The sequence below is a fragment of the Malus sylvestris genome, chromosome 14 (genome assembly GCF_916048215.2).
Source record: "Malus sylvestris chromosome 14, drMalSylv7.2, whole genome shotgun sequence".
In the NCBI taxonomy this organism is placed as follows: domain Eukaryota; kingdom Viridiplantae; phylum Streptophyta; class Magnoliopsida; order Rosales; family Rosaceae; genus Malus; species Malus sylvestris.
This window is the reverse complement of record NC_062273.1, coordinates 1,489,431-1,514,581: the sequence shown is the minus strand read 5'-3', so window position 1 is coordinate 1,514,581 and position 25,151 is coordinate 1,489,431. Positions and strand designations below refer to the sequence as shown.

Below are 25,151 nucleotides of genomic sequence, written 5' to 3'. Positions count from 1 at the left end.
TGCTGCTTAGGCCTTGGAATATTCTTCACTTCGATCCTTCTTTATACACACACACACACACACATATATTATATTTTTCCATTAATTAATTCCCGATCTTTGATCCCATATGGCCGCTCTGCTGATAAGTGATAAGTGGTTTTTAATCTAAATTGACATGTGAGCATACCAGTATAGGTAAAAGCTTAGATGCAGACATGATTCCTAATACATTATTTATTTTCTGTTCTGCCTCCAAATATTATATTTGATATAAAAAAAGAAAATAAGAAAAAAGAAAGAGCATATTTTAAAACTTTTTTCTCAATGAAAATAATCGTTCTAATTTTGTCGGATGTCTCAGAGGGGACTAAAATAAGATGCGCAAAGAGCACAAGAGGAAACAGAGGCCTAGAAAAAGGATACCAGTCACTGCAACCTGTGACGATTGGCCTCCCAAATCGCCAAAATAGCATCAGAAAATAGCTATTGCTCACCTCTAAATCCTACACATACAACATCATAATAACAATTACAAGATTCAAAATTGGATAATTAATTAAAAGGGTAAATTTGTCCTTGAAGGGGTTTTGTGTAAGTGAACTAAAATCTCAGAGAATGTTAGCGTAATGTTTTAAACCTGAGGGGTTTTTGAGAAGGGGTGTGCTATCCACACATCTCTTTTTACTTCTCCCACACCCCTTGTTAATTTATGTCCTTTGATCTTCTTCAATTCATCCGATCCGACGGCCGAAAATTAAAAGGGTGTGAGAGAAGTAAAAATGGGTGTGTGGATATCACATCCCTTTGAGAAAACACGAAAACCTTAGGAGGTGTGTGTATTCAACCCCAAAACTTATGACTATATTGGGCCTAAAACAATTTACATGTTACAATTGTGAAAGCCCAATACAGTATTGGGCCTAAAACAATACTAACCCAATCGAAGATTTTGCTTACGCAACTAAATCAAAAGGGGTGTGATATCCACACACCCATTTTTACTTCTCTCACACCTTTTTAGTTTTCGGCCGTCGAATCGGATGAATTGAAGAAGATCAACGGACATAAATTAATAAGGGGTGTGTGAGAAGTAAAAGGGGATGTGTGGATAGCACACCCCAATCAAAAACTAAAGTTCAAATAAGTACATTCTCGATCAACCAGAATATAAACAAGAGGTTTAAATTTCTCCAAACCAAAACCAAGTTGATGAAACAAACAAAACTCTTCCATGCTTGCCATAGTTCCTCAAGCTTTTATCAAAACCTACTAGTATCCGGTAATAATCTCATCACGACCGAGATTATACGAATAAAGTTTCAACAAAAAAAAAGACCTAGACTACTGAAAGAATAAAGCAATCCAGAACGATCATCAATCAATACTTGTAGTCCTTGACGTGAAGGCTCTCCGCGGCACCTTCACCGAGCTTGGCATCACCCTTGTAGTTTCCCAATGTCGCTTCCGAGTTGGCCTTGGCCCTGGTTAGGAAAGCCTCCTGCGCCTTCTTCACGTTCCCTTCCTTTCCTGACCAAGCCTTGAGAGTGCTTTGCTGAAGGGCACGTCCGAAGGAGAAGGAAAGAGACCATGGCTTATTCGCCTTCAACTTGTTCATAGCGTTGAGGTTGATGGTAGCCTCCTCCTCGCTCTGCCCACCAGAGAGGAACACCACAGCAGGGACAGCTGCGGGCATGGTGCGCTGCAAGGCACGGACAGTGTACTCAGCAATCATCTCGGGTGGAACCTTTTTTGCATCAGATCCTGGAGTCACCATGTTAGGCTTCAATAGAGTTCCTTCAAGCAGGACATGGTGGTCGTTAAGGGCCTTGTAGCATGCTGCAAGAACACGTTCGGTCACATCAGCACACTTTTGAATGTCATGGGATCCATCAACCAGAATCTCTGGCTCAACAATGGGAACGAGGCCATTCTCCTGGCAGATGATAGCATATCGGGCCAACCCATTGGCGTTCTCGTTGATTGACAGCTGAGAAGGCTCGTTGGGGCCAATCTTCAGCACGGCACGCCATTTTGCAAATCGGGCACCAGCTTCGTAGTACTTCTTGCAACGTTCGCCAAGGCCATCAAGACCCTGAGTTGTGGTTTCACCATTGGTACCAGCAAGCTCGACAGTGCCCTTGTCAACCTTAATGCCAGGGAGGACACCACCTTCCTTCAAAACATCAACGAATGGCTTACCTGCATAGCATAAATCGAAACGTCGATATCATGGCATGGAATAATCATCCAAGTACCAAATGGAAACAGGACAAACACGTGAATATTAAAAACCATTCATCAATTTTGAATTAAACCCGCTTCTAAACATGAATTCCACAATGCAAACGGGAAAATACCAGCATCGGTCTTTTGGTAGAGGGTCTCCTCAAAGAGAATGACTCCGCTGAGGTATTGGACGGCACCGGGAGTGGTGAAGAGCAGCTCACGGAGAGCGCGCCTGTTTGTCTCAGTATTCTCAACGCCAATGCTGGAAAAACGCTTGCCAATCGTGCCAGTTGACTCATCGGCTGCAAGGATACCCTTTCCCGGGGTACCAATGTAGGTAGCATTAGCAATGAGCTCATCTGCAAGACAATGAGAATTCAATATATAACATTTCTTATAAAAATAAAAATGCAACCCCAAGCCAACAAGACTCTCGCTTTGCGAGAGTGAGGGGAACGTTTATCGTATGCACCTTTCTTATGGAAATAGAGGGAAACAAAAATCCAAAACTTAATTGTTTATAAAAAAAAAATATAGAGAAAGAATAACGAGAAACGGTCCCAATTTTCCCATTCTTCAAACTATGTGAAATTAATATTTTTTTCCATTAAAAATAAATTAAACGAATATGATCTCTTCTATGCATCCGAGTTCGAATGTCCCTCCCCACAATTTAGGTTAGGCATCAAACCACCCAGTAACACACTAATCATGCTGTAAATTTAACTAATCTTTGAATTAAATTTCAAAATTACGCACAAATCAACACATTGTATCATTTTAGCAAACAATAATTTACTTATGGCTAGTAAGAAATCACCGATACATAAATTGATCCAGATTCCATAATCCATGCTGTAAATTCAATCCATGCAAATACAGATCAAAGCAATCACTAAAAGTTTTATCGATCGGAATTTAAAAATCAAACCAAACAATAACAAAAAGGCCAGAGGATTTCAAACGAGAGAGAAAACAAAGTAACAGACTATGTAACGTCGTTAGGCGATAATTACCGTGATACTTTCCCTTGAAGGCCGACATTGTTGATCGTCAGAAGAGAGAACGGAAACTGAATGGTTTGTTTTGGATTTGAGAGATTGAGGAGGAAGATGGGAGAAAACGGTGGGAGGGAGTTATGTTTTATATCAGAGACCAAGGCCTTGCGGAACACGTTGCTCTCAGTCAGTGTATCTCGAGTGATCTTCGACTTTCTCGCCATTTTTTTGTTGGAATGTGCGAAAACCCCGAGAGCTCAGCTTACTACCACCACGTTTCTTGCATTTACCACTAATAGTGCAAATTATATAGTTTGTTCATTCAGTCTAAATTTCGATGGATTTTTTTTTTTTTAACAAATTATGATGGATTTTAAGATTAATCTAGGAAGGGAAGTATTCCAATTTCCAACCTTAAAAAACGCCAAGGCTACGTTACATGCGGGAAACAGGCTTGGATAGAATCACTTCCTTTCGCATGTTTGGTAAATCAGACTTGAAAAAACTAAGTGGAAAAACAAAACTCATGAGGAATGTATCGGAGAGTTTGCATTTTTTCCCTTCTTTTCATGCCATTTATTGCACACATTTTAACGTTACGTTCTTTTAGAACAATATTATTCTTATTAAATATTGTAAAATTAATTATGCCCATAATAATTATTGATACTCAAGTTTTAGTTTTCAATTTTACCTATGAATTTGTCTCTAAATTTCATATTTACTTGTCTATCTTTACCAAACATATTTTTCTTCAAATGTTATTTTTCATGAATTTCTTTCCACGTACCAAACGCACCCTAAAAGCAATAGCGCAAAGATTTTAAATAGATAGTTTTGTTTGTAAACTTTTTTAGTGAAAGTTTTGAAGTTATAAGCCATTTTTTATTCGAAAAATAAAATAAATTCACAAAGAAGAAACGTACTAGATCATTGTTTCAATAACTATGACTCTTCGCCCCTCCTCCTTGGTTCAAAAGATACAATATTATTGAGCCCAATTCATGTTCTAATTTTTTAAGTTAAGAGTTTGAACAACGAACAGACGTTACAGCCTTTAGGAGTCAAGCTTTTGGTCTCCTACTACAACATGAACTGTTTCCCAAAGTTATCACTAGCACAACGGTCACAATGCAGTAAAATGGTTTGTACAAAGATGAAAGGACAAATGAGATATCCGTTCTCCAAAATAATAAATATGATACATCTCACATGAGAAACCTGTAAACAAAGGCCTGAAACCGTTAAGATTTAATTTACACGCATAGCTCGATGATATTTAACTTTGTAAAAATCATGTTTAAATGATGATTAAGTAAATAAATAAAAAGCTCAAAAGAAAAGACCATTAACAAATGCCTTGAACCAGCTTTTCTCAGGTGATGGATTGATACGGTGATTAAGACTTTTCTCTTTAACCTGCGGCGTATCAGGTTCAAATTATCTCCCTTCTTTTAATGTAGATTAGTATAAAATATTGTTTGTAATAAAAAACTTCGTACAGAACATAGTAATGTAAGCACTCATCTAAGCTCAAGACCACTGCTTAGAGTTTGATTATGGCAGGCTACCGACATGAGCGTTAAGAGTGCCTTGGCCGAAACTAGACCTATGTTGTTTAGAAACTCTCTTAAGTTCAAGAAATTGTGTTCCGGTAAGTGGTTTCACCCTCAATACCCAACATTGTACAAACTACAAAAGTATAACTCACTAAATTTAATGTATATGTTAAAAAAAGAAACGAAACTTCCAAATTTTGTATAAGTTGAAAGTAAAAGATATATGAGTTCTATGTCTAGAATTGGATTGGATAACTGTTAGATTCTAGATATGTTAATTATGGAAAAAAAAAATTAAAAATTGTCTTTTCAATCTTATCTATTGATGGCGATTAAATTGAATAATTTTTTTTCATGACTAAGAATAATATTTTAAATTTAACGAATGATCTCATCCCATCCAATTCATTTCTAACATGGCCTAAATTTGATGAATGAAACAAACTCTTTGAAACTTTGACCAAAAAAAAAATATCTTAGGCAAGCTTTGGGCTATCTATTTAATTCTAACGTGGCCTAAATGAGAAATCGAATGAAACTTGTTTTCCATGAGATGGTGACTTAAATTTATTGTCACGTGTGAGGCTGGACCTAACCCACTTTGGTACTTGCAATGAAATTTAATCCGTGAAAATAATAGCTACTAGCTAACAGCTATATAGTCCTAGTCGTGGAAGTTATTCATGTACGATGTTGAACTCATATGCTCATATACATATATAATTCGATCTCAGAGAGTGAGTATCGTGTTTGAATTCTCTAGATTTAGGTGGTAATTTAAAACTCGTACAATATTATAGGGTTATGTTATAACTAACTACAGATATTGTGTTAAAATTTAACGTAACTAATATTCAACAAAGATTTAAAACGACATGACCTGAACACAAGCTAAGACAATTTGATATCACCTCTAGTTGGTGCCTGATACAAACCTAACTCAAAAGTATCAAGTGGCCCTTCAAAATATAGTCTCCTTCAATTTATTTTTTTGGCATAATAGTTTCTTTCAATTGAGTTCGAGGTACTATTTGTTACAATCAAAAGAATAAAACTGTTAGTCTGTCGTAATCCTAGCTCATTTGCTTCTCCTACCTCAAATGTTTTGAACACATATATTGTTGGTTCGAATGAGGTTGGCAAATATGCCAAAACAATAGTAGTACTAGTACCTAAAGCTTAAACCTAATCGATTGGGTAAACCCAATGCCAAGTAATAAAATTCAGCCGTTTTTTGCAAACTAATAATATCAAGTTTGTGGCTATAGGTATGCAACAAAACTTCCCAAAAGTTTCCTTGTAACTAACCTCAACAAAAAATGCATAAACAAATGTTATAATGGCAGACCAAAATATGTGCACGTTTCAATGGGTAAGTTAATTGCCAAAAAGGGCAATAGTTGCCCCTTGGTTGTAGAAAGCCAATCTATTTTGGCCATAAGACAAATATCACTAAACAAGAAACAAAAAGGAAGGCAAATTTGACCTTTTTTTTTTAACCTCAATGTGTAGCATACATCGTCTTTTAAACGAATCACATTAACTTGACGGATTTCACACTATATATCGTCTTTTAAATGAATTGCTTAACCTGATGGATTTCACAATGTCATAAATTGAAGTACTGTAGAATTTCGGAAAAAAAAAAAATATTCTCTTATAAATCTCGAAAGAAGGAAGACAAAATCGAGTATTATAGTATATAAAAATGTAGAATATACATTTGTCTGTTTAAGTGGATCACATTTATTCATTAATTTTTCTTAAATTATTGAAGCCACATTCAACCGTTAAATTCTATAATATGTGTCACGCATGAATATACTCAGCATAATAAAATTGGAATCTTTGGCTTGGAAGGGAACGAGAGAGGAAGTAGAGAGTAGACAAAGCCAGAGGACTTTTAATGCAAATATTTCTAGTATAATTGGAATCTGTACAATTTTCCTTACCATACCAATTAATAATTTCCTATCATCTTTTAAGTTTTAAAATAATAAAATAAATAAACAAAAGAATCAGTCAGAGCTCTTACATGCACAGATCAACAAAGAAAATTCATCACTATTTTCTTGCCCTTTCTTTTCCAAATTCTTGTCTTCCAACCAGAGCCTGGAATCCAATCCACTCCTTGTCCTGAACATAAACACAGCAATTCCAGATTTTGGATTGAACAACCAGTCATGAATATCCCACATAAAATCCACCAGTAAACCATCCAAAAAAATTGTTTGGTTCCCTCTGAAATTCCACCTCAACCTCTTCACCTGAAAAATCTTCTTCTTGTCAATGCAGACAGATAAAACCGGGGTTTTCGAGCCCAGTTCTTCGGGTTGATCACACTTGATCACAATGTCATGTGATACTCCAGTGTCACAGAATTGAGCTTTTGTTGCATACACAGCGTTGCCTGAGAAATGCTCACTCCTAGAAACCAATGTGAATATTTTTTGTGACATGATGGTTTTGTACTTCTCCAGGTCCAAAGCTTGTTCGACCTTGTCGCCGAGGAGGAGGCAGAGTTCCAAGTCAGCCAGAACCATGAGGAAAAACCCGGTTGCCGGTTCCGGTCCGGATTCATAATTGGCAGTGGACAAATCCCAGAAAACTTCAATCTTGGTATTGCAGGATTGGAATGCCAAGGTGCCCTTTTGGTTTTCCAACTTGTGGGTGCTGGTACTCGATTTGGACGGCTGAGATTTGTTGTCTCCAATGGTGATTGTGAGGCCTTGGAATGTGAATTTGTTGAACCAGGTGAGTGTGATCAAAATCCGGTTCTGGGTTGAGAGCTTGGCTCTGTATAAACATGTCACTTCACTTGGGATTGATGGGGTTAATTTTGGGGTCACATAAGCTTGGTTTGATGGGCCTGAGCAATATGAATCTGAGACCTTTATGGCATGCTCGCTGTAACAAGTTGCTATGCTTCTCATTGTCTATGAGAAATTCGAAGATTGATCTGTATCGTTCTAATTTTATCGGATGTCCCCCGAGGGGACGAAGACAAAGACAGGATGAGAAGAGATGGCGACTCAAAACTTGGAGAGGAAGAAGGGAGGGAGTTTGATATATATTGCCCTTGGATATGGAAGAAGGAGAAAAATATACTTGTCTTCTATATAGTTTTACCTCCATGTGGATGTCCTTTCTTATTCACAAAATTAAGTGTAAAATATAAAAAATAAAAAAATAAAAAAAAGATAATATGTGAAGAAAAATAAAGGGAAAGACAGTGAAATCCATGTGTTCTATGCCAGCCTAACCACATTTATCACGATTCCTTTAACCTTAACAATTCTTTAAAGAGAATATTGAAAGCGATTGTGCAATTGCATTCATAGAAAATGAATAAATTAGCATTACACTGATGTGTGCCTGTGTAGTTTATACCTGCAAATGCAATATTTAAAGCATAATCTCGGTTAGTTAGCCACTAACCTAACTAGACTGTGTTTTGAGTCAACCAAAGATTGACAACCGCAAAATGAGGGAAATTTTGTTAATGGCCTTCCAAAAGAATAGGTCTATAGATCTATCATGTTAGTATTTTTATTGGTTTACGTTGGAGAGAGTTTTAATAATGTTGTTTAAAGTCTTAAATGTCAAAATGGTCCATGCATTATAGCCATATGGTCAATTTAGTCTTCGTGTTTTCGATTTGGCTTGTGTTTATCTCTATTAGCCAATTAAGAAGATTTCATTCAATCTCTTTTAAAAAATTTATAAGAAAAACCATATGAGAAATAATTACCCTTTTCTCTTTACAGAAAAATGCAAATTGATGAGAAATAACACATATAAGAAATAAAACTTCCAATCTGAAAAATGATTAAGGCTGTGACATAGAAAATAGGGGATAATGTTAGGGAGGAGGTCGAAGAGTTGGGAGAAGAATAATTTTTCTTTTAATTTTTAATTTTATTTCATTTTAAATATTTTAAATCAAATAAATTATAATTTTATAAATAAGATTATAATAATATATATATATATATATATATATTTTACAAAAATTAGATGGAAATGTCCTTAATTGGCTAACGAAGATAAACACAGGGACCAGATTGGCCAAGTTGAAAACACAGGGACTAAATTGACCCAATTACTAAAACACATGGACCATTTTAACATTTAAGCCTTGTTTAAACATACAAAATCAACCCTATTTGATTATCTAATAGAGAGGATTCTACTATTATATTGGGGATCCTTCTATATTAGAAAGTGTATCAGCAAGTGCGTCAATTTTGTATATTTAAATAGCTTTACTCATTTTACGTCTACATTTGCCTTTAAATGTAGAGGATGACAAATTAATTTGGGAGCCCTCGCCTACTGGAACTTTTCCTTTTCTTCTGGTTATCATCTTATCAAAAGAAAACATAGTGATTGTGTTTAGGCTAAGGTTAGTTGGTGAAATTTTATTCTGCCACAACTATCTATTTTGGCTTGACCCTTTTTTTTCATGATAAACCTCCTACCAAGGGTGCACTACAATGACGTGGTATTTCTTTAGCATCCAATTGTTGTTTGTGTCATATTTTGAAGATTCTATTGCTCACCTTCTCTTCAGCGGTTGGATATTTGGGCAGCTTTGGCGGTGGTTAGTATGTTAGATTGGTACCTTTTGCCTATTTCATATTCTTTGGCTGCTTTTTTTGTTGTCTATGCATAAGCCATTTTCCTAACAGTTGCACAATCCTTGGGTTTTTGCGGGTCTTTTTACTATTTTAGCTATTTGGAAAGCTCAAAATAAGTTTAGTTTTTAGGGTCGACCAATTTTTTTCATCGTCTTTGCATGTCTATCTATTTTAGGATCATTCATGGTGGGAAGTTTGTTCCTAATTACTCTCATGGCTTCCTATCATTTCTTGTCTAGGGATCCCACATATCTATTGCAAAGCACCTACTATTCCCCATGTGCTTTGGTATTCTACTTGATTTCCTTGGATTAAACTTAATACATATAGTTTACCTAAAGGAAATCCTGGTTTTGCTGCTTGTGGAGGAGTTTTCAAGAATTGTCATGGTCGATTTTTTTATGGTTTTTGCAAATGGGTTCATCGCAACTTTTATTTTTATAGAATTATCAGCAACTATTATTGGTGTAGAGTTTGCATATCAATGGAGTTGACATTTTCTTTGGTTGGAAAGTGACTCTTCTAGTATTATTTATGCTCTCCAATCGACTGATTTTAATCTTCCTTTGCCTCTTTGTACATAATGGTTTATTTGTTTGGACCGCGTTCTTAAAATGACTTTCTACGCATCTGACATATATCGTGAAGAAAATTTTATTGTGGATAATTTTGCTAACATGAGCTTGTCTTCTCCAACTTTAACACGACATGTTTCCCCTCCAGCGGCAGCTAGTGCTTCGTTGTTTCGGAAGATATTGGCTTGCCTAGCTATCGCTTTGCAAATTAATGTGCATCTCGACATATAGGTTTGTCTCACTTTTTTTTCCCCCAACTGTATGGTGTTGTTGGACTTGTATTGCAGATTTAGACCTTCAGATTTGGTTTTAGAGGAGTTTGGTTTCATGACCCCCCTCTTTTCTTCATATCATTCTTGTTTTCGTTTCTAGAAGAGCAAGGTTTTCCCCCTGACAAGATGTAACTTCTTTTTTTTCATTATCAATCAAATTCATCTCGTACAATAAAAAAGAAAAAGCATTAATCATTTGCTTTTATTGGAGCATTACTCATATATCACAGAATATTACGTGTAATAATTGCAGTAACGTTTATTGTCAGACAGCGCATGTGTTTTGTCATAGTTGTCAGCGTAACGGAGAAAAACTTTAGTGTAGTTGTTCTTGCCATGTGAGGGAATGCAATGATGAGTGACAGTAAAAGCTAGATAAGTGACGTACCCGTGTTTAAGTGTTAAATTTAGTCGTCAAATTTGAATACATCTTTAACTGGGTTGTATTGTCATTCATCACTATCATATGGCAGAAACAACTCTACTACAGTTTGTTTTTTTGTTTGAATTATATATTGTTCACATCAAGATCAACTCAAATAATGATTTGAATCTAAAATCCAATTTTCTTGGCATCTAACACTATTTTATAGTGATATTCCTCTTCATTTTTACCAAAGAGATTCCAAGTTCTAATATTATAAATCGGGAATTCGAAAATCAATTATGGTTGATTCATTGTGTGATTTAATCCAAATCTTCCACCCCAATATTCTTTCCAAATAAAGTACGATGAGAACATTTTGAATGATAATTCAGAATTTAAGCTCAAAGAGAAATGGATAGCCAATGAAGATGGGGATTTTGATAAATACTTGATGGCACGTAGGTAGGGGGTAGTGAACTGACTTGCAGGATGTCATTGCCATCGGTTAACGTGGAGTTGTGCCTTTCTATGATGGTAATGAAATGGATGATGGTGATCATTTGGGTCCACGAAATAAAAGCAGCTATGAGGTTCCCCTACTCCCTACTCTAAAGGAAGACAACTTTGAAATTCATGAAATATTAGGGTCTGTCCGTAAATATTTTTTAAAACAGTTTTTCATTTTTTAGATGCAATGCGTGGTATATTGTTTTGTGAAAATAAACTCAGAAAATGAAAAACGCAAAAACCAATATTTAGCCTATGTAGAACAATAAATTGATGTTTTATCTCTTTTCCAAAAATAGTTTTCAACAAAATAAAAACAAAAGATACATTATAAAACAAAGTTAGAGTTTCATGTATCCCAACACTACCGTCACTACGCCACCGCCACTACAAACCACCACATTCTTCATCGTCTCACCATCATCGCCACCATGGCCCCCACCTTTGACACCACCACCTCCAATCATGGAAGAAAATGCCGATATTATCGGTTTTTCGGGGGATGGATATTTTAAGTGGTATCCGAATGGTTTTCGTCCAAATATCGCGATATTATTGATAATATCGATAATATCGCGATATTTTGGAAATATCGTGAAATTTTTTTGAACGGTGCAATCGAACTCCGAGCCGAACGTCGGAGAAGAACGCCGGAGATGGTGTGCCTATTCCTGAGCCGATTTCGTCCCAAAAACCTTGCAAAAACACGATTTTTAACATCAATTTCACATATAAACTTCAGATTTCACGCATGCAAGAGGTAATCAACATAGGGTTTAGTCGGATCTCACCTGAAAACTTGGGTGTGCCTGGGTGTGGGTGCGATCGGGGAAGCCGAGCTTCCTCTGCGCGTCGCCGTGCTTCCCAGAGACGAAGGAGAGGGAGGGAGAGTTCAGGAGGATGGTGGAGATGCTGCGCTGGCATCGTGGTGGACGGATTTGGGTGTGCCTGGGTGTGGGTGCGATCGGGGAAATGGAGTGAGAGAACGAGAGTTCGAGAGAGAGATAGAGTTGAGAACTCTGAGAGAGTGAAGGGTCCGAGAGGGACTCGGGAAAAGAGAGAGAGATAGGGTGAGGGTTAGTGGGCTGCCACGTGGCAGCGTGACAGAGAGTGAGAATCAAGATGGAGGGTCCAGATTAGATTAGGATAAAGGACTCAATTGCACAATTTATATAATTTCAGAAAAATAGTGAAAATATAAATTAATCTGGGGGTCTAGATTAGATTAGGATAAAGGACTCAATTTCAGGGAAAAAGTGAAAATATATAATTTCAGGGAAATAGTAGAAGTTGTATTTATTGGTTAGGCATATGGAAATGCAAAAAATTGTTTTTCTAATGATTCTAATCAATTTCAAGAAAAATAATGAATTTATAAGGGTAAGATGAGTCTATAAAAGTGATATAATGAGTCTACAAGAGTGTCGGTCAGTTAGACAATTTAGATTTTTTTAATCATTTTTGCCAATTGGCTTGTTATCGCCTTTTTTATTATCAAATTGGATTATTATTCATTAAATTGGATTATTATCAAATTGGATTATTCATTAAATTGGATTATTATTCATCACCATGTTTTATATTAGGATTATTTTTTTATGAAATTGGATTATTATTCATTAAATTGGATAACTACTCTTCACAATACACTCACTCTACACATAGAGATGATGAAGATAGTGAAAATTTTGAACCTCATAGGAACTCTATGTGGTACTAAGTCACTTATGTATCTTACCATGCAATGTATAAAGTGTAAAATATTGTACTAATTCATTATATATAAATGATTATGGTGTGTTTAGACTTCTTTCATTAATTACTACATATTTTCTACACTCACAATGTTTGTCAGCTCGCTATATAATCAACTTGATAATGTTAAATCCATCATGCAATGCATTTCTTTCCAATTTTTTGTGATAAACTAATAGATAATTGACTAAATAAACATCCTACAAAGTTTCAATAAAAATTTCTAAGTTTTTCTTACAATTTCCGTGGTTTCCATGTAATTTTTATCGATATCGATATTTTACCGATATTTCCATCGATATTTCCGTGTTTTCGGACTACCGATATTTCCGATATTACCGATATTTTCTTCCTTGCCTCCAACCACCATATCCTCCACCACCATCACCCTCACCACCATCTCCACCATCTTGCCATTACCACAACCAACATTACTGTCACCATCTCACCATGACCACCACCATTTTGCCTCCGCTGCCACCATTACCACCACCACTAACATCACCATCACCACCATATTATCCACTGTCATCCCCCTACCACCATGCCATCACCACCTCCATCGTCTCACTATTGTGACCACCATCAATGCCATCATCACCACCATCTTGCACCACAATTGTCACCACCACCACCACCATCAACACATTCTTCATCCCATTACCCTCACCATGGCCACCTCCACCATCTTCGCCACCATCATCCCCACCTCTCAACCATCATTTTCACAACTATCCCTTATAACCAATATTAACACAACCATTCTCTACCACTATTGCATTAACCACCACCACCACCACCACCACATCATTCCCTTCACCATTGCCCTCTACCTCGCTATTGCCACCACCTATATCCCACCACTACTAACACCTTTATTGTTACCACTACTATCACTACTCCAACCACTACCATTGCTACCAACACCACTCCTATCTCAACCACCATCCTTACCACCACCATCACCATCACTATGAAACACAAATTTATTTTTTTATCAAGTATTTGACATTTAGTATCAAATGCATTTTCAATGTTTTCATTCTCTAGATCATTCTCGAACTTCTCGGACTAAACTACCAGACGCATTCTAAAATCATAAAAATGCAAAATCTATTTGTCGTTCCGTTTTACAAAACAGTTTTTCTGAAATTCGTTTGTAAAACGCTACCTGACGGACCCTTATTATGCATGACATGTCTAAGGTTTGTTTCTCTCCTAACCTCTTAATTATTGTTAATGCATTTTTTTTTCTTTCAATTGTTAATGCAGTTTCAGTTACAAATGGTAAACCTTTACGTTTTAATCAGGAAACCCAAAAATAGGAAAGAACAAAAGATAGAACTGACAACAGTAATAATAGGGGAGCTCCTTGAATTTAATAAAACCATAGTAAATTAATAGAACAATTACACTTTGAAGAATATAATTTACTTTCTGCGACGAATTATTTTTTGTGTCCTTGTAAATATCGTTTCGTGTTTGTGTAGCGTCGAACTCTAAACCTAATAGTTTTAGGCCGTGTTCTAAAAACTGTCTAGGCGGCCGTCTAGGCGTTGGGCGGCAATGCTTCGCCGCGATTAACCCAAAATCGTTTCTAAGATCGGCAACGTTATTAGCTTACACCGGCTGGGCAGTCTGGGCGGACGCTAGGCGGTCTGGTTAGATGCTAGGTGGTTTGGCGGCCTGAGAAAGAACATCCGTCGCAAGACCCGATTTGTCTCCCTGAGTCTCGCCATCTCCCTCTCGATGTGCAAACAAAATCGATCTGCAATAGCGAACGAATATGTCGACAATGGTTGGAGAAATCTGAAGAGGAAGAAGAAGCGAGGAAGCCGCTGTGGGATTGGTTGGAGAAATCTGCAGAGGAAGAAGAGGGATGGAACTGGATCTACAATTGCAGAAACGGGAATGGTTGACGACGGCAATGGTTTAGACTTTTAGGACCTTTAGCAGCTTTAGACTTTAGTTACCTTTTTTATTAAGTATGTGCAAATCAACAAACACAAGGATTAAAGCCCAACCTTTCATTTTGTTAATGAGAATAAAAGGTCCAACAAAACTTATGGGCTTTAAAATATATAAATCTAACATAAATTGTTTAAAAGTTTACATATATACTTACCTATAGATATTCATTTTTAAAATAACATTTTATTCAAAGTTTATTTATATATTATAGAGTAAATTTAATTAATTTTACATGATATATAATAAATTTAACTAAATTCGCCTAGGCCGTCTAAGCACGCCGTCCGACTAGCGCTTAGCGTTTTTTTAAACCTTGGTTTTAGGTCAGAATTAGATGCTCTATGTTTTAAACAAAAAAGTCCCTAATTTCTCTACATAGTAATCCAAAACAAAACATTTTTTTTTTAATTTTAGGGACATCGATATTTCCAAAACAAAACCTTTTAAATTATGAAAACGCACAAAGAGAGGAGACCAAGATGGATGGCATATCTATTGGGATCATCATTAGTTTTTTTTTTTTTTTTTTTTTTTTTGGGTTATTAGGACTGTTTTAAAAATCTCCGTATAGCACCGTCTAGATAGCTGGTCATTGTCCCAATTAAGCATAGGCGTTTGAAAAATAAGAAAGGGCGCCTAGATCGCCTAGGCACCCCTCTAGACCACCTAACCCGCTCAAGCACCCGCCTAGGTCATGACTCACTTAGACAGAAAATAAATAATTTTTATTTTACATTTTATTTTTTTTAATAAATTATAAGAAACTTGTTGCATACTTAAATAAACACACATTATATGAATGATCCCCAAACATAATATATATGTTATTCTATTTTGTAGTTTATGATGAAACTATAAATATTTAAGTATAAACATACACTTATTTAAATGAAATATAATAGATTTACTTAAATCCACTTAGTGGCCCGCCGCCCAACTAGCATATAGCATCTTTTAGAACATTGTTTATTTGGTGATTCCCAAATTTGCGGGGTTGAATAAGGAGTGAAGTTGGTGTGTTCGTTGGTCACTAACCCATTATTTTCAAATTTTAAGTACTTGTCAGCTAAACACCCAATAATTCAACGTCAAATTGAAGAATTAACCTAAAAACAGGAAAGCCACCAATAATTCAACGTCAAATTGAAGAATTAATTAAAGAAGCCGATTAGACACCCTAGCTAATTATAAGAGAGATAGGATCCTCGTTGGATCCTTTTTGTGAGGATTTCGAGGATTTTTTAATCATGGTCGTTCATCGTACATTGTGCAATCAATTTTCATGAGTTACTGTTTGTGTTCAATTTTAAAAAAAAAATTTAAAATGATTTCTGACCGCACAATGTAAGATGAAATGACACGATTAAAGGATCTCCAGAATCCTCACAAAGAGAATTCGGAGAGGATCCTATATCATTATAGGAAACATTGAACACGATTTTAAATTAATATCCTTACTGCTTAGCGACAAAATTCACTTTAGGAAGAATATCCCTAAAGTATAGTTTAGGGGTATTCTTCCTACAAGTTAGAGGTTAGCAAATATGTTTATACGTCAGTATCACTATAGTTTAGGGATATTCTTCCTACAAGTTGGAGGTTTTAACTGTTTAAGGTTCAAGTCACTATAATAAGAAGTTTAATATCTAATTATTCAGCTGGCACATTGTGTACCCTAGCCTAAGGGTTGATACTTGGCTCTTTACATGTAAAGAGCCATATTCATATTTACATGTAATGAGGCATTCCTTCTTACATGATGATGTGACATTATTTTACCAAGCAAACATCATAATTCAAACAATTCATTCTCTTTTCATTATCTAAAAATAGCCTCTAAAATATTTAATGGATTTGGAGATCGATTAGTTATCCATATGAATTAAACAAATTGATGGTTAATCAAAAAGATATATATTACTTGTTAGCAAAACTATTGATTTTTTCAACACATAAGGATGACTAAACAGTCGTCATATTAAATGAATTCTTTTATAGACGATCTTTAGATAATGATAAAAAAAAATTTTAAAAATTAAAAACGAACGATTCAAACTAGGACATTTATAAAGTGAGATAGTGTCAAAATGTTCAGTAATGATTTAAATTAACATCATTTTACAAAAGCCATGATGAATCGTTCAAATTGTGATATTTTGTAATGTTTACACGGTACAGTAGAATAAATGGTTCATATTGTTTGCACGGTATAATGAATTGTTAGAATTATGGTATTTGTATTCTAAAGGTGTACTGTATTCATGGATTACACCTTTAGCTTGGGACTTTGCAAGAAAGTAAGTCTATCTTGCCTTCAAAGAAACCAGAAGACATGCATGTCTTCATAATATATACTCCCTGAGGGCAACTGAGATCTCATAAGGGCGAGTGGTTTGATGATTTACAGTGTGGTGTACGTGTTCTTTCTCTCGATGTTATGTAGAGGCCCAGATCTAATGAAAAAGCTGAACCAAAAATAGTAATGTCGGTAGTGAAAGTGGCTGACTGTACAAGTGTATCGAGTACTTCAGCACACAGGCAAAGCCCTTTTGGGTATCTTATTTTTTTTGTTGCCCGAAAGTGGGTAAGCGTGAGGAACTTTCTTTCATGTCATCCCTCCCAGAAACATATCTGGGATAAAATAAGGGAAATGATAAACACACACCTTTTATAGCTTCCTACACACCCCTGGCTAATCATGTCCGTTGTTTTCGTTTGATTTATTCAATCCGATGGCCTGGAACAAAGAGGGGTGTGAGAAAAGTTATAAAAGGGGTGTGAAAATCAGCTCCCTAAAATAATCACCTTCTTTGTCCCACAAATATTTGACTCAATGCACTTGGCCACTAAATACTATTCAATTAACCACTCGAAAGCATCATTTTTAAGTAAATGACGCTATGTTGGAGAATTGACCTTTTGTAATTAGTTTAGTGATTTATTTGGGTCCTTGTAATCAGGTTGTAATTAGGAAAGATTTTATTTGATGTTTCTTTCCTTGTAAATCAATCTTGTACATTATATATTTTCCTCCTTGGTGAGAAGAATGATATCAGAAAATTAAACCCCAAAATAAGCCCTAATTAGCATGGTATCAAAGCAGAGATCCTAGGATTTCTACTCTGCATGTTCCCTCAGGCAAACTCGGCCCTCCCATGGAGAACCTACCACCACTCCGCGGTATAAACAATCTCATCCTAACCGATTCTACTCCTACATTAAACACTGCAACCCTAAACACTACTACCCTAACCAACCCTACCATGAATCCTACCCTACCTCTACCACAAGTTGTTACACAGATTGTCCATCATGATTCGTCTACTGCTTCGATTGGCATCAAACTTAATGGTGCCAATTATGGAGTTTGGTCTCAAATTGTTGAGATGTTTGTTGCTAGAAAAGACAAGTTGGGATACTTGTTTGGGGGTAATCCCCAACCACCTATCGACGATCCGACCTTCACCAAATAGCGTACAGGGAATGCTACTGTGAAGGGTTGGCTCATTAACTCTATGGAACCCAATTTGATTAGGTATTTTCTTCGACTAGCAACAACAAAGGAAGTGTAGGATGCAGTTGCTCGCACATATTATGACTATTCCGATATATCTCAAGTTTATGATCTTAGCTGCAAGGCCTCTCGCATTAGGCAAGACGAACAACCGGTGGAGACATACTATAGTGATCTTCAATCTTTGTGGTAAGAGATTGATTATCGTCGACCCAAGCCGATTAAGTACGGTATTGATATTGAAATTTATAATAAAATTGTTTAAACGGATCGTGTGTACACTTTTCTTGCAAGATTGGATGAGATGTTTGATAAAATTCGTAGTGATATCCTACGAACTGAGCCTTTTCCTTCCGTCGAACAAACCTTTGCCTATGTTCGCTGGGAAGGAATGCAACATGCTGTTATGGATATTAGAGGACAGCTACTAAGTGGGACAACCATGGTGGCTCGGCTTGCAGCACGAGCCACTACTCTACCTTGTCCTCACGCCCCCAAGAAGCCACATGCATTGAGCCCAGGACTGCAACCCCAGGCTATTACCCCGAGCCCAACATAATGCTTACTCTTTGCTGCTAAGACGGCCTCACGGCTCACCATGGGTCACCGCCCTCCTCGTCCTAAACCATATGTCCCGGCTTGTGGTTGTACTTACTATGGTAGTGAGAAGCATGGCCGCGATAATTGCTTCCAGTTGCATGGTTATCTTAACTGGTAGGAACCGTTAAAGCTTCATAAACAACGGGAACGAGACTTGCAAGCCAAGCATGGGCAAGCCAATCTCGCCACCTCTGTTTCCCAACTATCTTCAATATCTCAGGATGATCCTCCTCTTATTTCAAGTTCTTCCGACATGTCTCTAGAGTCCTCAGGTAACTGTGGTTATGCTTTTAATATGAATAGTGATGATACTCCACCCGGATGGATCATTGACTCCAGTGCCACAAACCATATGACTTATGATCCCATCGATTTAGCTTGTGATACCGTTCCATTTTGACATAATATTACTAATGCTAATGGAGTCACCTCACCGGTAACTGGCGATGACACCATGCTCCTCATGCCCGCTCTCTTTTTGCCTCATACATTACTTGTACCTTCACTAAAGCATAAATTGATGTCTCATCACCAAGCAACTAAACAATTGAACTGTTGTGTGCTAATGTATCCAAAGTTTTATCTTATACAAGATATTCTCACGAATAAGATAATTAGTCGTGGTACTAAGAGGGGGGATCTATATTTTGTAGATGATGTCAATACAGGGCATGTCAATCTCATCCAAGGAGACATTGATCACAAGTGGCGTCAAATATGGTTATGGCATCACCGTTTGGGTCATCCATCGTTCAGTTTTTTGCAACATATGTTTCCAGATTTATTTGTTGGTTGTTTGGTTTCAAACTTTAAATGTGACACTTGCATACTTACCAAAAGTCATTGTGTTTCTTATCCACAAAATTCTAATAAAAGTGTTATTCCTTTTGGTCTCGTTCATTCGGATGTTTGGGTATCATCTCTAATTACTACTTCATCTGGTATTTAGTGGTGTGTAACTTTCATAGATGATTGCACACATATGACATGGTTATATCTTTTTAAGCATAAAATTGATGTATTTTTTACTTTTAAGACCTTCCACACCATGGTTCAGACATAGTTTTCTATTAAAATCTGGATTTTGAGTTTTGATAATGGTAGTGAATATGTTAATAATGATTTTTCACATTATTTAACTAATCACAGAATTCTTCACGAAACTACCTGTCTTCATACTTCTCAACAGAATGGGGTGGCTGAGCGTAAAAATCGTCATCTCTTAGAAACAGCTCGCTCACTCTTGATTGGGGCACATGTTCCTCACTCCTATTGGGATGTTTCTCTTCAGATTGCCACTTATCTTATCAACCGCCTGCCATCCAAAGTCCTGGATTTTCTTACCCCCTTACAAGTTCTTGTTACATTCATGCATCTACCATCGGTTTTGGTACTCCCACCTCGAGTTTACGGATGTGTTTCATTTGTTCATCTTCATAAAAATCAATAGACGAAACTTGACTCGTGTCTTCTCCGTTGTATTTTTATGGGGTACGGACTTCATCAGAAAGGGTACCATTGCTACCATTATTCTTCACGTCGAATGTATGTTACTATGGATGTTACTTTTTTATGAGTGTGAGATGTATTACCCTTCGGCTTTTGCCAATCCTCATCCTCAGGGGGAGACACGACATGACAAGAAGGTTTGGACCATGGATGCTATTATTGATCTTCCACTGTCATTAGCCGTACCTATAATGGCTGCGCTGCCAGGCTAGCCAACAGCAGCTATAGTGCTGCCCACAGAACCAACAACAGGCACGGCAATGTCGTTCTTACCCACGATAATAGTGCTGCCATTTGTCAATTTTGAGACTTCTACTGATACTCATCCCTCCTCATCTCCAAATATAGTACCACCAGATGACCATACTCCTGAGAATATTCCTGAGGTAAGCTTTACTATCCTTGTTGATATATCTGTTGTTCCAAATTATCAATTACCTTTTAGGCACAATCGAGGAAAGCCACCCAATCGATATTCATCGGAAACAACGAAAGGCTTTAAATGCCTCATTGCCAACTATGTGTCATCACAAAAATTATCAGAACCCGGTAAAGCTTTTGTACAATAATTATCCAATGATGGCACACCAAGTTCATTGAAGGAAGCATTATTTGACAATCGATAGACCAAGGCAATGAAGGAAGAAATGGCTGCATTTCAAAAAAATCAAACATGGAATTTAGTTCCACTACCCCGAGGAAAGAAAAGAGTTGGATGTTGATGGGTGTACACCATAAAGTACAAAGCTGATGGGTCCGTTGAACGATACAAAGCACGATTGGTGGCCAAAGGATACACTCAGATGATTTGCCCTAGTAGCAAAGATTAATACGGTAATCTTAAAGAAGAAATGTATATGGATATTCCACCTAGTTATGCATCGGTTTTACAACTCGAAGTAGTGTGCAAGTTGAATAAAGCGTTGTATGTGTTAAAACAATCACCTCGAGCATGGTTTGGTAGGTTTCAGACATCTATGATTAAATATGGGTTCAGGCAGAGCAATTTCGATCATACACTTTTCTTGAAACTTCGAATGGGGAAATTGATGACACTAATTATTTATGTGGATGATATGATTGTTACGGCTAATGACAAAAAGGAAATCTCAAGGCTAAAAGATTACCTAACAACCGAGTTCAAGATGAAAGATCTTGGTGGGTTGAAATATTTCTTGGGGATAGAAGTAGCTCAATCTAAACATGGTATATTTCTATCTCAAAGAAAATATGTTCTAAACTTGTTAGCTGAAACTGGAATGCTTGATTGTAAACCGGCTGACACCCCCATAATCCAAAATCACCATCTTGTCATGCACCTTGATCAAGTTCCCACTAACAGAAATCGGTATCAAAGGTTAGTTGGGAGGTTAATTTATTTATCTCACAGCAGGTTTGATATTGCATATGCAGTAAGTGTTGTTAGTCAGTTTATGCATTCTCCGAGTAATACACATATGGGTGCCGTTGAATGCATGTTATGATACCTAAAGTCCTCCTCGGGTAGAGGCATCATGTTTTCCAAGAATGATCATTGCTGGATATAAGGTTACACCGATACAGATTGGGCAGGAAACATTACTGATCAACGGTCCACATATGGTTACTTTACATTTGTGGGAGGAAATTTAGTGACTTGGCGGAGTAAGAAACAGAAAGTGGTTGCTTTATCAAGTGAAGAGGCGGAATATAAGGGTATGGCACAAGGAGTATTGAACTATTATGGCTTTGGAGGTTACTTGCTGAGCTCAAGTATCCTTCAAATTCAGCCTCAGATTTGTTTTGTGATAATAAAGTAGCTAATGATATCTCACACAACCCAATCCAACATGATCTCACGAAACATGTGGAAGTTGACAAACACTTCATTAAGGAGAAGTTGGATGGGAATATTATTCAATTCCCGTTCGTAAAGTCAGAGGATCAATTAGTGGATATCTTAACTAAAATTGTTGCAAGTCAAGCACTCTACAACTCTCTTGTCAAGTTGGGCATGAACGACATGTATGCACCAACTTGAGTGGGAGTGTTGGAGAGTTGACCTATTGTAATTAGTTTAGTTACCTATTTGGGTCCTTGTAATCGGATTGTAATTAGGAAAGATGTTATTTGATTTTTCTTTGTAAATTAATCTTGTACATTATATATTTTCCTCATTGGTAAGAAGAATGATATCAGAAAATTAAACCCCAAAATAAGCCCTAATTAGCAAATTCTACTTGGTTTTGGTTGAACCAACCAGCATGATATCTGACATATTTGAATTTGTTAATTTATAGAACCAACCTTAATATAAAAAAATAAAAAAAGGGACATGATTAATAGTTAATTTATATTCATAGTTTAGCAACATATATATAAGCAAATTATGGTTACAATTAAAATCTTCAGAGCAGTACAATTAACCTGAGGTTTTTAAAGATCATGCTAGCTAGGGTTTGCGTTTAGTAGCTTACTTGTCTTAACAATAAAGTAAAAAATCTTTGGATTACAATTAAGTCTATATTTATTCATATTTAATATTTTGATTTGTTGTTGGTCATATATATGCAATCAAGGAATTAACATATACATATGCGCTATCGTTCATGCAGAAACAAAAAGATAAAAAAACCATATGTTCTAATCACAGGCTCACAGCCACATATATATCCGTTGTGTACAATATCTATGGACGGAATGAAGGACGCACAAGCCAAGTAAGACTGCCCCTTTTATTTCTTTTTATGGAAATGCTAACGTACCCAAAAAGCAATCATTATTTACACTCTCTTTATATATATACATGTGTGTGTGTGTGTGTGTGTGTGTGTGTGGCATTCACCTACGCGTAGGCTATAAGATTGTATACATTGATCGAAGAAAACCAGTTAATCATTGGAGGTTGAAACAGATCAGACACCTACGCGTAGGCTATAAGATTGTATACATTGATCGAAAACAACCAGTTAATCATTGGAGGTTGAAACAGATCAGATTATCTGAGAAGAGAATGCTTGAAAGATATATGTATTCTTCTCAATGAGAGGTATTTATATGTATACAAGCCTAACGTAAATAGAAAGAAGAAACTAATTACACGGGATTACGTGTGATTACATGGGATTGATATCAATCAAGGATCCTACCTAAAACACAAAGTCAACACTCCCCTCAAGTTATGTCATATATGCCCCAACTTGTGTAAGAAACCTGAAAACTTATGACTCGAAAAAGCCTTTGTGAGAATATCTGCCAACTGATCTTCCGTTCTTATTGTCGGTAACTCAATTATTTTTCCTTCCGATTTTTCTTTGATGAAGAATTGATCAACTTCAAAATGCTTTGTTCTATCATGTTGTACTGGATTATGTGTAATATCATGGGCAGCTTTATTATCACAAAATAATTTCATGGGAGGATCATGCTTTATACCCAAATCACTTAACAAAAGCTTAAGCCACAAAAATTCATAAATCCCCAATGCCATACCTCTACATTCAGCTTTTGCACTAGAATGAGCAACCACATTCTGTTTTTTACTCCTCCACGTAACCAAGTTACCCCCTATGAATGTAAAGTAACCTAATGTTGAGTGCCTATCGCCAACCAAACCTGTCCAATTTGCATCAGTATAACCTTCAACTCTAAGATGGTTATTCCTTTTAAACAAAATTCCTTAGGTAGGACTTTCCTTCAAATATCGCAAAATCCTCATTATTGCATTCGTATGCTGCTATTCAGGGTCATGCATATATTGACTTACTACACTCAAGGCATAAGCAAGGTCTGGTCTTGTGTGTGCCGAATACATTAAATGACCTACTAACATTTGGTATCTCCCTTTGTCAATTGTTACTTGATTAGGATCAACACTGAGTTTTAATCTTTCCTCTAATGGTGTAGCTACTGGCTGACAAGCTGACATGCCTGTTTCGTGCAGTAAATCAATAATATACTTCCTCTAAGACAAGAAAATTCAAGAACTGCTTCTTGATACCTATATCCGTGGAAAATATTTCAAGTATCCAAGGTCCTTCATCTCAAATTCTGTAGACAGGTAACTTTGCAAGGCCGCACGCTCTTCTGGATCATTCCCTATCACCACCATATCATCTACGTACACAATTAGTGCAGTAAGCTTCCCATTTTGTCTTTTCAAGAATAGAGTATGATCAGAATTACTTTGTCTGTAACCAAATGCTTTCATAGATTTTGTGAATCTTATAAACCATGTTCAAGGGGACTGCTTCAAACCATACAAGGATTTCTTCAATATGCACACCTTTCTCTTGTATTTATCTAAAGCATTACATTATGGTAGAAGATCCATATAAATCTCTTTTGTCAAATCTCCATGCAAGAATGTGTTCTTCACATCGAACTGTTGTAACAGCTAATTAAGGTTTGCCACCAACGACAACAAAACACGGACTGTGTTGATCTTGGCTATTGGGGCAAATGTATTTGTATAGTCGATTCCATACTTTTAAGTGTACCCTTTCACTACTAGTCTTTCCTTGAAGCGGTCCACCGTCCTATCAACTTTGTACTTCACAGTGTAGACCCATTTACATCCCACATGTTTCTTGCCAGCTGGCAAGTCTGTGATCTCCCATGTAGCATTCTTCTTCAAAGATTTCAATTCTTCATTCAGTACAGTTTGCTAACGTGGTTCAGCTAAAGCCTCTTGCACA

General features: G+C 36.6%; 2 protein-coding genes across 2 annotated transcripts; both read right to left on the bottom strand.

Annotated features, from left to right (window-relative positions):
- Positions 1–1,148: 1,148 nt before the first annotated feature.
- Positions 1,149–3,337, bottom strand: LOC126599535 (fructose-bisphosphate aldolase 6, cytosolic-like). The gene is made up of 3 exons (XM_050265926.1): positions 3,225–3,337; positions 2,340–2,567; positions 1,149–2,181 (listed from the first exon to the last, which is right to left on the bottom strand). Exons 1-3 carry the CDS (start codon positions 3,250–3,252, stop codon positions 1,361–1,363), a joined length of 1,077 nt encoding a protein of 358 aa, XP_050121883.1. The 5' UTR covers positions 3,253–3,337; the 3' UTR covers positions 1,149–1,360.
- Positions 3,338–6,764: 3,427 nt separating this feature from the next.
- Positions 6,765–7,870, bottom strand: LOC126600289 (uncharacterized). The gene has a single exon (XM_050266873.1). The coding sequence runs from the start codon at positions 7,696–7,698 to the stop codon at positions 6,784–6,786; it is 915 nt and encodes a 304-aa protein (XP_050122830.1). The 5' UTR covers positions 7,699–7,870; the 3' UTR covers positions 6,765–6,783.
- Positions 7,871–25,151: the final 17,281 nt, after the last annotated feature.